Here is a 21,509-nt window from a genome sequence, read left to right on the forward strand (position 1 = left end):
AACTAACGTTACATCAGCGCACAGTATGAAGTAGCTAGCTACTTAAGCTAAATTCTAACATCTGTAACGTTTTCTTTTAACGTCTTTAACGTTTTCTTTTTAAAAATGGCGTTAATCTGAAAAGTGTTTCAGCCGTCCCGGTTCTCCCATATCACGAAATAACTAGAATTTATATCTATCTTGCTGCATAAAACATGGAATAACTGTAACGTTACAGTTTAACTTACGAGGTCTGCCTTCGATGTCTTCATTGCTGCTGCTAGCGCGTTCAACACAGTTAGCCGGATTGAAACCTGAGCTCATGTTAACAACACTTAAACACAACTAATTCTAATCAATATAATGTTGCCTTCTCTGTCGACATCATGGTACGCTAGCAATTTAGCAAGTAGAGGTTAACCGCTGAACCGGAAACACAACACCGGAAAGCGAGTGTAGGTCAGCACCCGTTGGTTGCTGGAGAAACAAGTGGATATTAGAAATCCCATGGCGTGGGCATAGTAGGATTCGTAATTTTGCTTCCCGGGCACTGACACCAACCGTTTATATACTGTCTATGCTGCCAACACAGTCAAACTGTTTCAACAAGGACATCGCCAAAACAAGAAGAATGTGAAGAAGAATGTTCAGTATGTGTTAGCTGCGTGCAGGATTAATTCTACAGCAGCCATGTGTCGTCTCCTTCACGAAAAAGAAAGTAAGTTAACATCAATCAAAATGATTTTGTTCATGTTACAGTAACAGTTACAAAAGTCTGTTCACTTGTTTGTGCATTCTATAAATATATCGGTTTTCTTGTAACTAAGTTAGCTAATACCATCACTAACTAGTAACTACTTAGTTTAGCATTAATAATTGTGTTTCTCCACTCCTAACAATGGTATTTCAATGTAGCTAACGTAATGTTAATGGAAGCCGGTGAAGAGGAGCCAGTCAGCCTCATAAGAATGAGTGTTAAATGGTCGGGTTTAGTTCATTTAGATTACATTGATGCTGTTGTAACGTTACTTATTGTAACAACAAAAAGGTCCGTTGAGTTGTTTGGGCATAAAGTTATATCTTGGTTTGCTAATAGCTAAGGTTAGCTAGCTAAGACCACAGGCTTAGCTACAAGTTCAATGTAACGTCGGGTAAGAACGAACGAGTGTTGTAGCTAGCTAAAGCTGTCGGTTATTCAGTTACAGACTGTGTGTGTGTGTGTGTGTGTGTTGTGTGTGTGTGTGTGTGTGTGTGTGTGTGTGTTGTGTGTGTGTCGGTTATATGCGGGAGGGTGCTGCTGACATGAAAATGTATCGGGGCAACTAACGTTAGCACAGTGTATGGGGAACTCTTTGTTTATCATGCCACTCCTGCACACTAAAGAAGCCCTCAATAAATCATTAAGTTTTCATATCAATGAAGCAGCGTTTTTAGGGGTCGGACTCAAACTGGATTTTTAGCTTGCCTTAAGTCTTTGTTGTGTGCTTTATTTTGTGTGGTCTTTTAATTATTGAGCCAATGTGCTTGGTCTAACTCTAACTGATTCTAAATGTTTTCTTTCATAGGATCCTATTTGAACAGCATACACAATCAAATGCTTTATAGTGGTAAGTGCTGTCATATTTTTTTTTTCTTTGTATATTTCCTAAAATAATTGAAAGTTACAGATGGAAACATTTATTTGTTTCTCAATTGTTTACAAATGAAAATGGACCTACTCTCACAGACATTGCCATTTTAAACAAGCCTTTAACAGTATCAGAAACACCAACTGGTTGTTTAGTGTTATTTCTTTTTGAAAAACATTAAGATTTTAGAATTGTGGAAAGATTATGTAAAATATTTTACATACCACAATTTATTGGCAAGAACGGATATTCATCTTTTTGTCTCAGTTTTAACTGAGACAAAATTTTCTTACTTATCTTCATATTTGTATCTTTCTTTGTCTTTACTGTCAATCTCTTTCCTATGTGATTTGGAGTTGACAGCAAGGCTAGTACCTTTGTAGTAACCATGTTGTAATATTCTTAGAGAAATATGTACCCATATGACTGTGTACACCAGTAGTTGACTTCAAAGTGTAGTGTGTTTAAAAAACAATGCATTCCACATGTTTATATATGTTTATTACAGTTAATAATATTAAATAATCTAAGTACTACTAAGTGTGCTAAAACCACATATTTTTGCAATCTGCACTTTAGTTTGTGTTATTTTTTTCTGACTTTCATATGAATGTTTACACCAGGCTTGGTCAGTGCTCCATATACTACTGTGATTGAAGTAGTTAAATAAAAGATGTCATTCATATAAATTCATGCATCACCTAATTTCATCATCACATACAGACCTGGCATCCAGGAAATAACAGTTTGTTTAATCTATCTAATATTGTGTTGTTCATACTATACAATGATGTATTACTTGTCTTTGTTGAATAATACAGAAGACAAAGACCTTAAAAATAATTGCATATTAAATTGCAATCACAATATTTGTGGAAAAAAATTAGATTATCTTCTAAAATTTGTTAGCCCTACTTACTACTCCCTTATCATTTAATTGTTGTGTATTTGTTTCTCATTTGGTCTTATTGACTGCCTTTTTTTTTTTTTTTTTTTAATAGGGCATGGATGAAGACGCCATCACCGGGGGCCATTGAAGACACCAGTGTTGGGATTTATGTTCTTAAAGAACATGCTTCAAGTGATGAACCAGGGGACATTGGTATTGTCCTTGAAGGCCTCAAGATGTTGCAAGATCTTTATAATGTAGCATTACCTGTTGCTACGCTGTTTGGACTAATGTACAGTATGCCCTGAACTTCAGCTACCCTGCTCGCCTTCGATCCAAAAGATTTGCATGGAACTTGATGGAGAGAAACTTACCAACAAAGCACTTGCCTTAAAAAACAGGCTCTTCCAGTGAAAGGGCCAGAGAGACTCGCGCGTCAACCAAACAGCGTGAAGTTGTCCCTAAAGGCACGCGGGTATGGCTGTACTCTTTGGACTAGTTTTTTTTGTTTGAATTAACTGGACAGGATTTGCATGGAGCTTCATGGAAATAACCTTTTGCAAACAAAGCAATGGTTTTCTCTTAGAAAACAGACTCCATTAAAGACCAACAGGCATCTTTGGTACTGCTATACCAGATGGAATTTTTTCTTTTTACACAGGGTTAACATTTTTGTCATTTGAAAAACTACTTTTAAAACAGAGTGCACAATTTAAAGGGTAACTTCGGGTTTTTTCAACCTTGGACCCTATGTTCCTCTGTTGATGTTACTGATGGGAACAACGATCTTCGACATTGGTCCAGTATGAAGCGAGTAGGCCTGTCACGATAACAAGTTTTGCTGGACGATAAATTGTCGCAGAAATTATTGTGATAAACCATAATCTTGTCGGCCTGCAGACCATTTTCATCTAATATAATTATAATAGCCTAATAATGCAGGTACACTTTTTCAAAGATCAATAAACTTTTATTTCTAAGGAATTTTTAACACTAGAACTGGAAGATATTTTAAATATCCACAATATGTCTTTGATCTCCTTTAGTAGGCTATGTCGTCTTTCACACTGTTGTCAAGTTGTGGAATTGCCATTTGTGGCACGTATGTTCCCCCAGGCAATTGGTACTGACCGTCAAATGTTTGCATTATTCCTCGAGTGTTTGCGCGATAGACTGCAGACTCTGTACTACCGTTAACAATTATTTATTAAAAACTAAATATTACATTTAAATAATAACATAATTAATAAATTATATCTATGTGGCTATCTGCCACATGGCGAGTAAATATTTTTACCATAATAGTTCTGTTTTTCAGTCTTCATTTTGGTGAAGATGCAGCTACTTCCTTCTGGTCCTCTGCAGGTTGGAGCGGCGAAGTGGGCCGACACCCACAAATGCTCGACGACACACACACACACACACACACACACACACACAAACAAACACTGGCGCCACTTTCCTAAAAACCGCTTGCAAGACATCGCCACGGGGCGGCGTGTATATCGAGCCTGTCTCCCCCGTCCCACCTGCAGGTTGTCAACTGTGTGCTTTGAAATGAAAGGGAGAAAACAGGACGCTGAGTAACACGGCGGATATCGCTCATATTCTTTTTTCTCTTTTGACGCCGCCTTAACTGTTCAAGGTTCCTGCTTTTGCCAATATCTGCTTTTGTGTGATACTTTTGTGTCAATAATAAACATCCTTTTCTGAAATGCAATTTGTAATCTGTTGATGTAATGCACTTGAACTGAATTGTAATATAATACACTTGTAGTGTAATAGCAACATTCATGCTTAAGTATAACAAAATGGGGATAAAAGTACAGATTAAATATACTTCAAACAATTTGTTTCTACCTTACACTATAATAACATTGCACTGAAAGTACATTTTTATGATGTTTAGGTTGTGATTGAAGTTCACTTCAAACATTGTCATAGTGGGACAATTTAAAAGCACTAAATATAGTTATGAAGTGCATTTGTAGATCATTTGAAATATTACAGAGGCATACTAAATTAACATAGTTTATAGTAATAAGTATGATAGCAGTATGCACAAAATATACTTAAACTAATAAACTTAAAGTTGCGCTGCAATGCCTTTTTAAGTGTATTTCAATAAGAATGGCAATACAATGCAATTGTACTGTAAGTGTGCTTAATTATATATAATATAATTATTAATTATTAATCATGAATCTTGATTTTCATTAGTGTATTTTAGTGCACTTGAAGTTTAAAAAAAGTTGTTCCATTTTAGTATACTATTTACACTTGAAGTGTAGTCAAATAGATGTTAAGTTGAAGTTCATACATAATTGAATACACTTAACTATACTTGGATTTGATGAAAATAGTACAAAATATACTTTATTAAAGTATATTTTTAATAGAATTCTTTTCACCTGGGCTTCCTGTAAAATCCAGGATCGAATTTAAAATCCTTCTCCTGACCTACAAAGCTCTAAATGGTCAAGCACCTTCATATCTTGAGGAGCTCTTAGTACCTTATTGTCCCACTAGAGCACTGCGCTCCCAGAATGCAGAGTTACTTGTGGTACCTAGAGTCTCTAAAATTAGAATGGGAGCCAGAGCCTTCAGTTATCAGGCTCCTCTCTTGTGGAACCAGCTCCCAATCTGGGTTTGGGGGCAGACACCGTCACCACATTTACGAGTAAACTTAAAACTCTCCTCTTTGATAAAGCTTATAGTTGTGACTTGTGACCGGCATTTGCGTGGGCACTCAGACACTGCAAATCGTCGCTGATGAAAAGGGAACTCCCTGTTGAGTTCAATGATACCTCACACAAGACTCTACTTTAAACGGGTCACCAGTTATGAAAGGGGGCGGGCTTAAACATAGGGGCGGGCCAAACCATCACCAATTTAAAAGGAACTCTCTGCTGAGTTCAATGACCCCTCACACAAGACTCTACCTTAAAAGGGTTCAAATGTTATGAAAGGGGCGTGGCCTGAGTAAGTGGGTGTGGTTGAAGTATAGGGGGCATCTCAGTATCCCATGTAGACCACACATAAGTTTCATGTAAATCGGATGATGTTTGTCATATAATGAACATTTGCTGTTCCCCAGCGGGGCGCATTACCAAAAGTCAATTTTGGCCTGTAGGTGTCCTCAGACCTGGACTCTTGTGATTCTGGTATATTTCAAGCAGATACAACGTACAAATGTAGTTACAGCCAGTTTCTCGTTCATTGCTAAACACTCAAAATGGCCGCTACGCCACAGCCACACCGTCTGACAAAAAGTTTTTCTTTTAATAACTTTTCATCTTTAAGGTGTTGGGATGGTACAGACCAAGTTTGAAGTCCATTGGATGAAATCTCTAGGTATAGCACCTTGACTTTTAGGCCTACTTCCTGTTGCCACTAGGGGCGCTATGACTTTAAGTAAATATCGGCCTTTATTTGTCCTCAGGGTTGGACTCTTATGAATCCTGAAAAGTTTCGAGGTAATCGGACAACGATTACACTCGAGTTACACCCACTTCCTGTGTCGATGGCAAAACGCACAAAATGGCCCGCCACGCCACCGCGCGCGCGTTATGACGAAAAGTTTTTCTTTTAACAACTTTTCATCTTTAACATCTTAAGATGGTACAGACCGAGTTTGAAGTTGATCGGATGAAATCTCTAGGAGGAGTTCGTAAAGTACGATATGTGGAAATGGCCAAAATCGCACTAATTTAGAACTTTCAATTCAAAATGGCGGACTTCCTGTTGGGTTTAGGGTATGGCTCTAATGAAGTTTTTTTGTACATCTTGACATGTTACATATGGGTACCAAGTTTCGTGAGTCTACGATAAACGTACTCGCAGTATGGAGCTAAATCGGGGCCAAATGTTTTGTTAATTTGAAAAAAATATATATAGTTGAAAAACTAAAGCTTGAAATTGAAAATTTAAGTTTTGGTCAAAACTTGGAAAAAATAAAACCATGTATTCAAACTAAAAATAAGTGTACCAATTTTTTTTCAGTTTGAATAAAATTTAAATTCAATTCTGGAATTATTTTGAATAAATTATAATTTTTCACTTTTATATTTCTTTTCAGTTCCACATTTCATGTTTTCAGATTCAAAACTTATTTTTTAAGGGCTTCAAATCTTTTTTTTCGGTTTCAAATCTTTTTTTTCGGTTTCAGATCTGTTTTTCACTTTCAGATCATTTTTTTTCGGTTTCAGACTTTTGGCCCTGATTTTGCGTAGGGGGCGGCCGCTTCAACTAAGAGGGGCGTGGCATTATGAGTGACAGCCTAAAAAAGAAGGCAGAAGACTGTCATGTTGCCTTCAGGCAATGGTGTTACTGTGAGAACTATGACTGAATGCTTTCTATCCACTATATACAGTACATGTGCTTTTTACTTAACAAACTGATGCCAGTGACAAAGTTCCATTTAAAAAATTGTTTTGGACAACACATGGTACCAATTATACTATAAGAGCAATAAACTGTGCCAGATTGTGCAGTTCAGCAGGAACAATGACTTCTCCCACTTCCATGTACGAACTTTGAATGTAGCACCACAGTATTCACTCCAGCAGTCGAAGCGCGTCTGCTCCGCCAAGGCAACTTGCTTACGGACAGGTAGGACATGTGAAAGATAGGGTGAGGCTATTTGCGCACCCTGGTACAATTAGCAGTGTATGCTATTTGTACCCTGGTGCAATTAGAAGAGCTATTCGTACCCTGGTGCAATTAGAAATGAATGCTATTAGTACCCCGCGGTGCGCACAGCAATGTGTTCTATTAATGACCCCGTCTGGTACAAATATCAATGTATGCTATTTGCACCCCTGTGCATTTACAGTACCTTGCCATATATTTACACACAGTTATCCATACTACTCATGTATTACACCTTTTTGGAATATTATCGCCCTGACATTCTTACCCTAACCATAACCAATCCCACTCCTCTTGCCTAAACCTAACCAACCCAACCAGAGCAGGCATATTCATGAGTCTTCCCCTACCACCCTGCAAAAAAATTACATACGCGGGTCCTGACTTGCGCAATTGCATGCAAATTATCCAATCCAAATTTTAAAAATAAGATCAAAACACAGGGGAATCAAACTCCAAACTCCCATACCAAAGGTAAGCATACTAACCACTCACCTAGCAGTTCTTTTAAAACGCTGGACAACTGTTTACCACTTGGGTTCTTCAAGCCTCGGTTGCTAGGTAACCATCCCGTATACAAAAGAATAGGTTCTAACTAACAAACTAACGGTTGTATGCTTTCACTGAAGACAGAAAGTGCAACTGTAGTATCCATTTTCCGCTAGAAATTCTATTGTTATAAACTTTAGAGACAAAACTTCCCTAATATGCCAGTTTCTGCGGTCATGGAAGATGAACGTCCGCCATGATTTCGGTTGCACGCGAGCAACGTGTTTTTGTTGTTACGTCACAGGGTGTAAATAGCTCAGCTGTGTGGCCGAGGCTTATTCGTACCGGCGGTGCAAATAGACACTCCCGTGAAAGATATTAGCCTTTTTGAACAGATACTTTGGGACATTATCCCCGCAGTAGTATTTTTTTGTCATTAACACATAAAGAGAAAATAGGTGGACAGCTGGAAATGAAGCATCTCTAGCACTAAATTGCATTAACTAACATTAGCTTCAACACTAGCGCTGGTGTTTAGTTACACTAATTTCAGTGCCCAGCTCAAGTTTTTTACTTTTACGTGTAGTGGTCTTTGTTAACCTCTGTTTGTCAGAATGACCATAACTTCGACAGTGGCTGCCTTCAGCCGTACAGAGCCTTATAAATGTAAAAATTTTATAGATAACTAACATTGCTAAGTTAATAGTGTTACCTTTTCCTAAGTTAATAGTGTTACCTTTTCATAGTTAGTTTAAACAACATCCTGATCTGCTTTGTTAATCAATCAATCAATCAATCAAAGCTTTTATTACGGACACAGCACGGTCCAGAAAACAGACAGTAGACCTACAAATACAAAAAGACAAGTTAGTGTATTCTGATACAGTTAGGCTGTGGTAGAAGCCTTCAAAGTTTGCCCACTTGGCATATTTTGTAAGGCATAACTGTCATGCTGTTACATGTAACGTTATGTGTGTAAAACGTACTTTATCAGGCCAGAGCATTAATGTAAAGTCATATTTGTCTACTCTGTAAAAACAGACCTTCTTCACTGCAGCCACTGTCGAAGTTATGGTCATTCTGACAAACAGAGGTTCACAAAGACCACTACACGTTAAAGTAAAAAACTTGAGCTGGACACTGAAATTAGTGTAAAACCCCAGCTAGTGTGAAGCTAACGTTAGTTAATGCTAACTTTAGTGCTAGCGATGCTTGATTGCCAGCTTTGTCCAGCTGTCCACCTATTTTCCCTTTATGTGTTAATCATAAAAACAATGCCACTTGCGGAGATAATTTCGCAAAGTATCTATTCAAAAATGCTAATATCTTTCACATGTCTTACCTGTGGGCTGGTGCCAGTGAATACTGTGGTGCTAAGTCGTACATGGAAGTGGGAGAAGTCATTGTTCCTGCTGAACTGCACAATCTGGCACAGTTTATTGCTCTTATAGTGTAATTGGTACCATGTGTTGTCCAAAACAATTTTTAAATGGAACTTTGTCACTGGTCACTCATAATGCCACGGCCCTCTGAGTTGAAGCCACGCCCCTACGCAAAATCAGGGCCAAAAGTCTGAAACCGAAAAAAATGATCTGAAAGTGAAAAACAGATCTGAAACCAAAAAAAGATTTGAAACTGAAAAAAAGATTTGAAGCCGTAAAAAAATAAGTTTTGAATCTGAAAACATGAAATGTGGAACTGAAAAGAAATATAAAAGTGAAAAATGAAAATTTATAATTTATTCAAAATAATTCCAGAATTGAATTTAAATCATATTCAAACTGAAAAAAAATTGGGTACACTTATTTTTAGTTTGAATACATGGTTTTATTTTTTCCAAGTTTTGACCAAAACTTAAATTTTCAATTTCAAGCTTTCAATTTAGCTTCATAAACATGGGAGACCCAAAATAAAAACAGACACGCCATGCAGCTGACACCACCACCACACAGCCAGTGTGCAGCCGGCCTAACCATCCCGTTCTTGTGCCGCATGTCAGTGAAAAGTGAAAGACCAGAGGGCTAGACGCTAAAAGGAGACTTTTGCGTCGCCAATGAACCTGATCAAGCGCCGCTTTTGACGCCCGCTGGTAGGCCTGTATTCAGGATTTTAGAAATACAGAGGAAGTTTATTCAGAACAGTATCTCTGACTCGTTGGGTTGCTGTGATTGTAATCTTGCATTGCCAGCTCTATCTCCACAGCACAGAGGAGGAACTATCCATAAATGACCAGTTGTCGATTGTTGTTGGTGTGTTTGTTCATACAGGGTGCAGCTCCCTGTCCTCCTGATTGGACTCAGTTTGGCTCTCGCTGTTTCGCTTTCTACATCCAGGCAAAGACCTGGATCGATGCAGAGGTACAGCTGTTCTATCTATCATAACACATGTATGCTTAATACCAGTGTACTCTAATACTTTACTGCAGTAAAACTACTAATACCACACTGTAAAATACTCTGTTAGAGTAAAAGTCCTGCATTGAAAGTATGTCATCAAGAAAATGTAGCTAGTTAAAGTATTAATACCAGTAACTAAGTAGCCTACATTTACTTTTACTGTAATATAGTATTTTTACAGTGTGGTATTAGAAGTTTTACTTAATTAAATTATCTGAATACTTCTTCCACACCACTGATTAAAAGTATTAAAATGTGCCCTGTGAGTGTAAAACTGCCCTGAGATCTGTTAATAATGTGATTATGTTTTTGTTTGATTATACTGTCTCCATCAGACCTTCTGCCAGACCGCTGGTGGGAATCTGGCTTCCATCCACTCAGCTGAGGAACATAAATTCCTCAAAGACTTAATTTACCAAGAGACCGGTATAGACACCAATACCTGGATCGGAGGATTTGACTCAGTGCAGGTGAGACTTTTATCATCAACACAGGAAGTGATGTTGCTCGTATAAGAGCGTTAAGATCCTTGTAGGGAGGGAGGTCAGGGGGATGTTTGGCTCCTACAAACACAGGACTTTAAAGCGGGGGAGCAGAGTTCATGTCCTGAAGAAGGTAAGGAGAAAACACAAGACTTTCACCCAGGAAACAGGTGTTCATGTCCTGAAGAAGTTAAGGAGAAAACACAAGACTTTCACCCAGGAAACAGGTGTTCATGTCCTGAAGAAGTTAAGAAGAAAACACAAGACTTTCACCCAGGAAACAGGTGTTCATGTCCTGAAGAAAGTTAAGGAGAAAACACAAGACTTTCACCCAGGAAACAGGTGTTCATGTCCTGGAAGTAAAGTCTGCGTCCAGAAGAAGTCTTTCACCCAGGAAACGTGTTTGTCCTGAAGAAGTTACGAGAAGAGCAAACAAAAGACTTTCACCCAGGAAACAGGTGTTCATGTCCTGAAGAAGTTAAGGAGAAAACACAAGACTTTCACCCAGGAAACAGGTGTTCATGTCCTGGAAGAAGTTAAGGAGAAAACACAAGACTTTCACCCAGGAAACAGGTGTTCATGTCCTGAAGAAGTTAAGGGGAAAACCACAAGACTTTCACCCAGGAAACAGGTGTTCATGTCCTGAAGAAGTTAAGGAGAAAAACACAAGACTTTCACCCAGGAAACAGGTGTTCATGTCCTGAAGAAGTTAAGGAGAAAAACACAAGACTTTCACCCAGGAAACAGGTGTTCATGTCCTGAGAAGTTAAGGAGAAAACACAAGACTTTCACCCAGGAAACAGGTGTTCATGTCCTGAAGAAGTTAAGGAGAAAAACACAAGACTTTCACCCAGGAAACAGGTGTTCATGTCCTGAAGAAGTTTAGGAGAAAAACACAAGACTTTCACCCAGGAAACAGGTGTTCATGTCCTGAAGAAGTTAAGGAGAAAACACAAGACCTTTTCACCCAGGAAACAGGTGTTCATGTCCCGGAGTGTTTTCATCCAAACCACCATCTTTTTCTAATCTTAACTAGTCCTTCTGGTTTTTCTAAACTTGACTGTTGTCGCTACATGACGCCCTACTTTTGTTTCCTAAACTCAACTATAACTCTGAAAGGACCGTCACTTCCGGTGCTCTGTACCCGGCTCACAGTCACCTTTTCTCTGATAAATGTAACTATAAAGAATGGTAACCTTAACTGTCCTGTGACCAGTAGAAAACAAGGAGGATCCTCTTGTGGCCAGAATGAGTATTACAACAAGAACTCTTGATTTCATTTTGACTTTAAACCAATCTTTCTCCTCCAGGAGGGTACGTGGATGTGGACTGATGGATCCAAATTCACCTACAGAATCTTCAATGTGGGGCAGCCTGACAACGACGATGCCTTCGCGCAGGGGGAGAACTGTCTTGAGATGAACTTTAACGGTAAATAATACATTTAAAAACATCTTATCGTATGTTGTAGTCTCAATTATAAAAGTTTGACATTAAATGTAAGTGATTGGTTGTAAACTCTCTCTACAGGAAATAACTGGAACGACAGGACTTGTAGCACTCAATTTTATTTTGTGTGCTCCAAGAACCTGTATGTGTAAATCTAACGCACCATCATGATGCCTCTCCAGCTCATCTCTAATCTCTATCATTGATTCACTTTCAGTTTGTTCAGCAGACAGAAACAGCTCTCTGCTGACAGATGACTCACTTTCACTTGTTTATTATCTGAAGAGTTAGGGAACAGTTCACATTTTTCGCTGGTACTTGTGACTATGCGACAACAATAAAGGGACGACTACTAACTACTAACTACTAACATTTGGGTTTAGAATTAGACAGAAACTGGCTCACTGAGCTGGACAAAAACAAATCAGAAATTGGACTTTTAATCTACAGTATACTAAATAACACAATGTGAAATACAGAAAACATTTGAATACTTGCACATCTTTTCTATTTTAGTTTACTGAATATTATCTGTTATAAACAGCACCCCCTCATCTGATAAAATATTAACACACTAATTAGATTTCTCTCTGAGAGTTATTGTTCAGATCGATACAACTCTCGTGTGTACACAAAATATAAAGTTCCCTCGAGCAGACGTTAGCTTAGCATAAAGACTGGCAACAGGGGGAAAAGGCTAGCTTAGCTTAGCATAAAGACTGGAAACAGGGTAATCAGGTAGCTTAGCTTAGCATAAAGACTGGAAACAGCTAGAATGACTCTGTCCAAAGGTAAACCTATCTGACATGTGTGGTGATGATCTTTTTATCCAAAATGTCCAGATAGAAAATAAAAGTGTATATTTTGTCGGACCTTTCTGTGATACAAGAGAAGAATGCAACTTTAATAATACTTCATATTAACTAATAATAATTCATATAGTCCACTGGTTTAATGATTTGGTTACGTTTTATTCTTAAAACTGATATGTTGTGTGCTTTATTCATCTGATTTCCTTTACTATATAATCAACTAAGCATTCCAAAATAAAAGACATATTGTCACAAAAACAGTGTCTGATCCTGACTTATGGATTAGTGTCAAATTATTATATTCTTGTGAGTATTTAATTCCATTAATAGAACAAGGTTAAGATACTAATCCAAAATGTGCATGATCAAAAACTGCTTTTTTCATAAACACACCAACTCTCAGACAGCTTGAGAGGTGATTTAACTGTCAGAAGGGTAAGAACCAATCCAAAGTATCAGAATAATAACATCTAACTTTACTGAACAGCTGTGGCTGGAAATGACAAAAGAAGACATTGTGCACATGAAAAACATGCAAAGGAACTAAATTAATATTATTCAACATATGGCCGAGCCTTTTACAGAAAATATTCACATCTAACTCCCAATGTAATCATGAATATTTTTCACAGTTAACTGTAATTTAACCAGACATTGTTTTCCCAGTAACTGTACCAGATTACATTTACCTTTATTACCTCTGTTACATGTAACTAGTTCCTCCCCAACACTGTTTAAAAGCCAACAGACAGACGGTGATGTGTTAGCTCAGGGTCTCCAGCAGAGGGCAGACATGTTGTTTTATAGATCCAGCTGCTGAACCTCTGGATCTGATGATGGTTCTGCCTCTCAGTCAAGGGTGGAGGTTTGGTTTACACATTATAACTGGGGGGTCTGGGGGTCGTCCTTCATAAAATATTGTCTGTCAAACACTTCATTTCCTGCATTCTGGTGAATGTTGAGGCAACAATTTATGGTGCAAATGTCTTTATGTAAAAGAAAATTATTATTCTCCTTTTATTGTTCAAAAATTTCTTCACATTCAAAACATCCCACGTGATGTATTATTTTAGGAATCATTCACATGTCAACAAATTATCTGTTAGAGAACGAGACCTTGTTAAAGCCAGAAGCTCGAAGTTTAAATCTACATAAATCTATCTTTATTTTTCACTTCATGTTATTTAACCCCTGATGCTGCAAAGTAGACACAGTTATTGTTTTCCGTACATGTTTTGGGGAGTGGGTTCTTTCATATTTTTTGAGGTAGACAAATCTACGTCTTCTAAATATTGGGAGGGGGGGGGGGGACATATCCTGAAAATCTACATCTATGATCTCAGTGGATCAACTCTGTCGCACTGCTCACAGCTGGAGTCCTCTGATGATCAATACAACTTTATCATTATTTATTGATCTTTTCCACACACAGAAACACATTAAAGGTAAATCTTTTCTCAGACTGAACCGATGTTGTGACAGAAACAAACTTACGATGCTCCGAAAACAAGATTATTGTTTTATGGCGGTCTTTGTATTTTTGTCATTTTGTGTTTATTTTTGCTTTGTTACGTGTTCATTTTGTTTTTTTGTTCTTCTAGCTCTTTTTGTCTTAAGAGTTATACAGCTGCACAATATATCCTTTTTTTATATCATCATTGCGATATCAACTTGCGCAATAGAGATAGATAGATGTTTATTGTCATTGTACAATGAAAATCTGTTCAGAAGCTCTTCATCAGTGTGCATACAACATTTTATAAATAGAACAAAGTAAGTAAATAGAACACAGACAAAGGCAACTAGAAAAAATATGAATGAAAGCAAAATTCATACAAGGTATCTTTACGGAGCCCCTCTGGTCCCACTTTGTCAAAAAAATTAATTATGACTATCTCGTGGCCTCAAGATAGTAATGTCGTGGAAGTTTTCCTTGAAGCAGCAGAGTTAGTGATATTCATGATAAAATGAAAACGAATACCGACTGTTTGAGAATTAAACCAAAGTTTGGTCTTTGAGTATTTATTTACATTTGCAAATGGAGAAAATACAGTTTCAAAGGTACACGCAGCACAACTGAAAATGTCTTTCTAACCTAAAGTCTAAACATCATATAGTGAAGAAACTCCGTTAAGCCACCCCTCTAAATGTATCTTTTAGTATGGGCCATAGTTGAAGAGAGACATCATGAACATTCACACCATTGTCTCACCTTCCCCTCTGCTCCTGTTCTTTTCATTAGCCTAAACATCAGTTTATCTCAGGAGGCAGAAGGAGACACGGTTTGTGGCCTTCTCCACTTCGTCTGCTAAAAAGTCAACAATGTGAGAAGGTTCAAACTAGTAAAACTAAATAACTCTACTGGACATATAGTTCACGGTTGCCAACTATTTCACTTGGAGCCTTTTGAATCTACACATGAAGAAGCTAAATCTTGTGGCGTTATAAAACAATCATTAAACCAATGGTTAATATCATTAAACCAATGGTTAAAATCAAATTTGCCACCACAGTAACTCATGGCCTCAAGATACTATCTCATTACATGTCATTTAGCTGACGCTTTTATCCAAAGCGACTTACAATTGCTATATATGTCAGAGGTCGTACACCTCTGGAGCAACTAGGGGTTAAGTGCCTTGCTCAGGGACACATTGGTTGATGTATCTCAGCTGGAATCGAACCCAAGTCTCCCACACCAAAGGCATGTGTCATATCCACTGCTCCATCACCACCCCCATCTTGTGGCCTCAAGATATTATCTTGTGGCCACGACATAGTAAAGTGTCTGACACATGGACCCTTTGTTATTAAACTGGACCCTGTAGTGCAATACTTCACATTCTGTGCAATATTCTCTGTTTTAATATTTAGTGTGCAATATAGTTTGCTGCAGTTCTGCTTCTATTTATTTACTAGTACTGTTCATCACAATTCTGTTAATACAGTAATGTAAATCTTGTAGGCTGCATATCCATTGTCCTTTATAATTCTTCTTCATATTTTATAGCCTATATTTATACTTTTTACATGTATATATGTCACAAAGTGGAGCCAGGCAGCCAGAGTTTTCTTATGTTGTATATAGTGTGGTGTTTTGGTTTGCCTGGCACAGAACTGAAGACTCCTCCCAGCGCACCTGAGGCCGATCTCATCAGGAGAGATGCTGGAGGAACACGGAACGCGCGTTGGCACCGGGAAAAGCAGAGTGGACGTTGCGTGCTGCTGGCCCTCTTCCCCCTCCCTCAAACAGAAAAGGGTAAAGACTGTAGTCCCTTTCTCTATAGACTGGTTGAAATCAGATTTTCTATTTTTGCCCAAATCGCACTCGCACAACGCCAACGTGCCGATCCTCCAAACATCCACAGCTGTCCTCCGGCTCCGCTGTCCTGCCCGTCTATCTGTGCTCCGTCCTGCACTCCAGTAGCGTCCCCAACGTTTCTTTTTCGCTCTCTATCCGCTCCTCTTTCCTCCTTATGTCTCAGCCATTCATTATCAAAATGCGCTCCCGGTGTGTTGGAGCGTGTTCAGTGTTCCTCCAGCATCTCTCCTGATGAGATCGGCCTCAGGTGCGCTGGGAGGAGTCTTCAGCTCTGTGCCAGGCAAACCAAAACACCACACTATATACAAAATAAAACACCCGAAACACCACACTATATACAACATAAGAAAACTCTGGCTGCCTGGCTCCACTTTGTGACATATATACATGTAAAAAGTATAAATATAGGCTATAAAATATGAAGAAGAATTATCTTGTGGCCACGAGATCGTATCTCGTGGCCACGAGATAGTTATAATTAATTTTTTTTGACAAAGTGGGACCAGGGGGGCTCCGTATATCTTAAATAGTAAAACAAGTTTTTGAAAACCTTTAAAACAGTGTTTAATGTAAGTTAGCAGCATGAAAAGATTTGTGCAAAACAGCGATTCAAGTTCTTTTGAAAGTGTGTGTGTGTGTGGGGGGGGGGCGGTGGCTACAGCTGTTTGAAAGAAGTACGACTTGACCGGCTGAAATCTATCATCACTTCCTTGGTCCTAGTTATTAAGATCTAGGTTGTTATGCTGACACCACTGAGCCAGATGTTGTACCTCCTCTCTGTAGGCTGTGTCGTCTGCAAATTTGATAATGGTTTTGGAAGCAGGGGCGTAGCCATAATTTCAGAAACGAGGGGGACAGATTGTTCAGGAGGAGGATTTTTGTTGAAAGATCCTCTACCATTTGTCTCTCCAAATCATGGATTCCAACTAGCCTTAATTTGATTTATGACTGATGGAAACACCCACATATCCATAAACCGTTCCAAAGTGTTTTACTGCCGCATCTCGCCCAATGGGAGACCTTTTAACATTAAACAAGTTTAGGGGGGTCTGGGGGCATGCCTCCCCAGAGATATGTTTAGCCGTAATAGCCCAAATTTGGTGGCCTCAGGCACATTCTAATGCAACTATCCCATCATATAACTGATCTTTATTATTACATATTTAGATGAGTTTTCCTCTATATATTTTTTTTTATTATATAGTATTTTTTTATTGCCTATATATATGAGTCTATCAATCAACTGACCCATACTGAGTAATGTGCACACACGCCTACTTATGGTGCGTTCAAATCAACTCAGACGTGTTGTGTGTGTTGTAAGCCCAAGTCACTCAGTTTATGGATCAGTTTGTTTGGGAGTATTGTATTAAAAGCTGAAATAAAGTCAACAACCAGCATCCTTACATATGTGTTCTGATGTTCCAGGTGTGTTAGTGCTGAGTGGAGAGCTGTTGTTACAGCATCATCTGTTCATCTGTTGGTCAGATATGCAAACTGATGTTTATCAAGATCAGCAGGGATGGCAGCCTTTATGTGGGGAAGGATCAGTCTTTCAAAGCCCTGGCAATGATGGGGGTAAGAGAAACTGGTCTAACAACATAATCACATTGTGAAAGACACTCGGTAAAAATCAGACTTTTTTACTGTAGTTTTGGAAAGAAAATATCAGCAGAAAACTGCACTTTAAAATGTAACCGTTCTTTTTTTAGTGGTGCCTTATATATTCAATTCATTGTTAAATTTTTTTCAATAAAAGAAAGTCGGCAATTATTTCCTTTCCTTTTTTTAAATTCAACAAGCAGTTTGTTATATTTTAGCCTTGGGTGGGGTTACTAAATATATGTTTCAGTGACAAACAGGACAAGAACAGGACACAAACCCTGGACTCCTGAAAGTCCTGTTATTTGACCCATCACATAAAACCTCAAAGTGCTTCTTTTACCATTGTCTATGTGTGTAGAATCCATCTTCCTTCCCCTCAGTTGGCAAACCACTCGAACCAGTCATTTGTTCAGCAGGGATGCATGTGAGGTTTATCTGTTTAAAGACGCCAACACGGATATGATATTCCTGTTGGCGTGTTTAAACATGCCAAACAAAAGTCACATTGAGGACAAGTTGGTTTTGTGCAAGCACAGACTGTGACTGTGTCCTAGCAAAGTTTCCTTGTCTTTGTTTCCTTGTTCCCCTGTATGTGTTTACATACTGACTCTGGTTATGGTGAATACTCTTAAGGAAAAACTCAGGAGCAGCTCAACTCATTTCACATATGTGAAGGTTTTTGGGAGACTTTGATGATTTACACAGGAGCATTTAATGAGCACTCAATGGAGGAGGATTTAGGATCACACAGTACAGAGTGGGTGCCATTCCAACTCTCTGAAGTTCCTGTCTTCCTGAAGGTGTATTTTTCAATTCAATTAAATTTTTTATCTCGAGACACTTTACAGATAGAGTAGGTCTAGACCACACTCTATAATTTACAAAGCCCCAACAATTCCAATAATTCCCCCAAGAGCAAGCATTAGCAGTGGCTATTGCGACAGTGGCGAGGAGAAACTCCCTTTTAGGAAGAAACCTCGGCAGACCCAGACTCTTGGTAGGTGGTGTCTGACGGGGCCGGTTGGGGGTGTAATGAACAGTGGCGTAATAGTCACAATAAAGATAATGGAACAGTGACTACAATGGTAGTCGTAGTAGTTCATGTCATAGCCGGGCACAGCAGGGCGCTACGAGATGTAACATGGCACAGCAGAGCATGGGTGACGCAGTGGACGCGGCAGGACGCAGCAGGACGTAGCCGGACATTGCAGGGAATTGCAGAGCGTAGCTCTGCCAAGACGAAACATAAAGACTCCGGGGAGTTAACTCCCCAGAGCTAGGTTAGTAACAAGTTTTTCTGGGACAGGATGAACATAAAAGGAAAAAAGAAAAGAGAGAGCAGCTCATTGTGTCATAAGAAGGAAGGAACTTCCCCGGCAGTATAAAATAATAATAGAATAACTAAGAGAGGCAGGTTAAAGAGAGTTGCCTGGTCGGGCTAGAACTCTCCACAACCAGATCGGGCTGTACTGGCCTGCCTCCCTCTACTCTCACTATATTATTGAATATATGATAGGTAAATCTGATGACTATAAAGAGAAGCAGAGAAGAGAGAAAAGCAGGGGTGCTGTGTCTGCAGCTATACACCCTGCCCCGCCGGGCTAGGCGTACACTGCAACTCCTCACTCCTTAACTATAAGCTTTATCAAAGAGGAAAGTTTTCAGTTTAGTCTTAAATGTGGTGATGGTGTCTGCCCCCCAAACCCAGATTGGGAGCTGGTTCCACAGGAGAGGAGCCTGATAACTGAAGGCTCTGGCTCCCATTCTACTTTCAGAGACTCTAGAAATGACAAGTAACTCTGCATTCTGGGAGCGCAGTGCTCTAGTGGGACAATAAGGTACTAAGAGCTCGTCAAGATATGAAGGTGCTTGACCATTTAGAGCTTTGTAGGTCAGGAGAAGGATTTTAAAGTCAATCCTGGATTTTACAGGAAGCCAATGCAGAGAAGCTAATACGGAATAAATATGATCTCTTTTCTTAGTTTTTGTCAGAACACGTGCTGCAGCATTCTGTATCAGCTGGAGAGTCTTAAGGGACTTATTTGAGCAACCTGACAGTAGGGAATTACAATAGTCCAGCCTGGAAGTAACGAATGCATGGACTAGTTTTTCAGCATCGTTTTGAGACAGGATGTTCCTAATTTTAGCAATGTTACGAAGGTGAAAAAAGGCTGTTCTTGAGGTTTGTTTTATGTGGGCGTTAAAGGATATATCCTGATCGAAAATTACTCCTAGATTTCTAACAGTAGTGCTGGAGGCCAGGACAATACCATCCAGAGTAGCTATATCTTCAGATAATGAGGTTCGGAGGTGTTTAGGGCCCAGCACAATAACTTCAGTTTTGTTAGAGTTTAACATCAGAAAATTATAGGTCATCCAGGATTTTATATCTTTAACGCATACTTGAAGTTGAGCTAACTGACTGGTTTCGTCTGGCTTGATTGATAAGTATAATTGGGTTTCATCCGCATAACAGTGAAAGTTAATTGAGTGTTTCCTAATAATATTACCAAGAGGAAGCATATATAAGGAGAATAGAATTGGTCCAAGCACTGAGCCTTGAGGAACGCCATGGCTAACTTTAACATACCTGGAGGATTTATCATTAACATTAACAAATTGAGATCGATCAGAGAAATAGGACTTAAACCAGTTTAGAGCGATTCCTTTAATGCCAACTCAATGTTCCAATCTCTGTAACAGGATTGTATGGTCAATAGTGTCAAATGCAGCACTAAGATCTAGTAGAACAAGAATGGAGACAAGTCCTTTGTCTGCAGCTGTTAGAAGGTCGTTAGTAATTTTCACCAGTACCGTCTCTGTGCTATGATGCTTTCTAAATCCTGACTGAAAGTCCTCAAATAAACTATTGCTATGTAGAAAGTCACATAATTGATTGGCAACTACCTTCTCAAGGATCTTGGAGAGAAAGGGAAGGTTAGATATAGGTCTATAGTTGCCTAAGACCTCAGGATCCAGGGTGGGTTTTTTCAGAAGAGGTTTTATCACAGCTACTTTAAATGACTGTGGTACATAACCTGTTAATAAGGACATATTGATCATATCTAGTAACAAAGTGTTAACCATGGGTAACGCTTCTTTAAGTAGCCTCGTTGGGATGGGGTCTAAGAGACAGGTAGATGGATTTGCTGAAGATACCTTCAACATTAATTGTTGAGGGTTTATAGGATAAAAGCAGTTTAAGTATATGTCAGGTCTAGTCGTTCTTTCTAGCAGTCTGTCATTTAAAGGTGAACCGTTAGAAGTTGAGGGCAAAAGGTGATAGATTTTATCTCTAATTGTTAAAATTTTATCATTAAAGAAGCTCATGAAGTCTTCACTACTCAGAGCTAGAGGAATAGATGGCTCAGTAGAGCTCTGACTCTCTGTCAGCCTGGCTACAGTGCTGAAAAGAAACCTTGGGTTGTTCTTATTTTGTTCTATCAGTGATGAATAATAGTCTGATCTGGCCTTTCTTAGGGCCTTCCTATAGGTTTTCAGACTGTCTTGCCAATCTAAATGAGATTCTTCCAGTTTGGTGGAACGCCATTTACTTTCAAGTTTTCATGAGATTTGCCTCAATTTACGAGTTTGGGAGTTATACCAAGGTGCTAGTTTCATTTGCTTCATCGTCTTCTTTTTGAGGGGAGCAACACAGTCTAAAGTAGTCCGCAGGCAGGCCGTGGCACCATCTACACAATTATCAATTTGAGAGGGACTAAAGTTAACATAAAGGTCCTCTGTTTTATTAAACCACGGTAATGAGTTTAGTGCTGTTGGAATAGCTTCCTTAAATTTAGTCAGTGTT

The 21,509-nt window shown here is 38.9% G+C and overlaps 1 protein-coding gene across 1 annotated transcript in view; it reads left to right on the top strand.

The window, feature by feature from the left end:
- The window catches only part of LOC120570383 (galactose-specific lectin nattectin-like), a 367,842-nt gene extending 355,578 nt beyond the window's left edge, over positions 1-12,264 (top strand). The window contains exons 10-11 of the mRNA XM_039818701.1: positions 11,824-11,944; positions 12,044-12,264. Of these exons, the coding sequence (XP_039674635.1) occupies positions 11,824-11,944; positions 12,044-12,114 (192 nt within the window). The 3' untranslated portion in view covers positions 12,115-12,264. The remainder of the gene's footprint in view (positions 1-11,823; positions 11,945-12,043) is intronic.
- Positions 12,265-21,509: the final 9,245 nt, after the last annotated feature.

This window comes from Perca fluviatilis, chromosome 12 (genome assembly GCF_010015445.1).
Source record: "Perca fluviatilis chromosome 12, GENO_Pfluv_1.0, whole genome shotgun sequence".
Taxonomy (NCBI): Eukaryota; Metazoa; Chordata; class Actinopteri; order Perciformes; family Percidae; genus Perca; species Perca fluviatilis.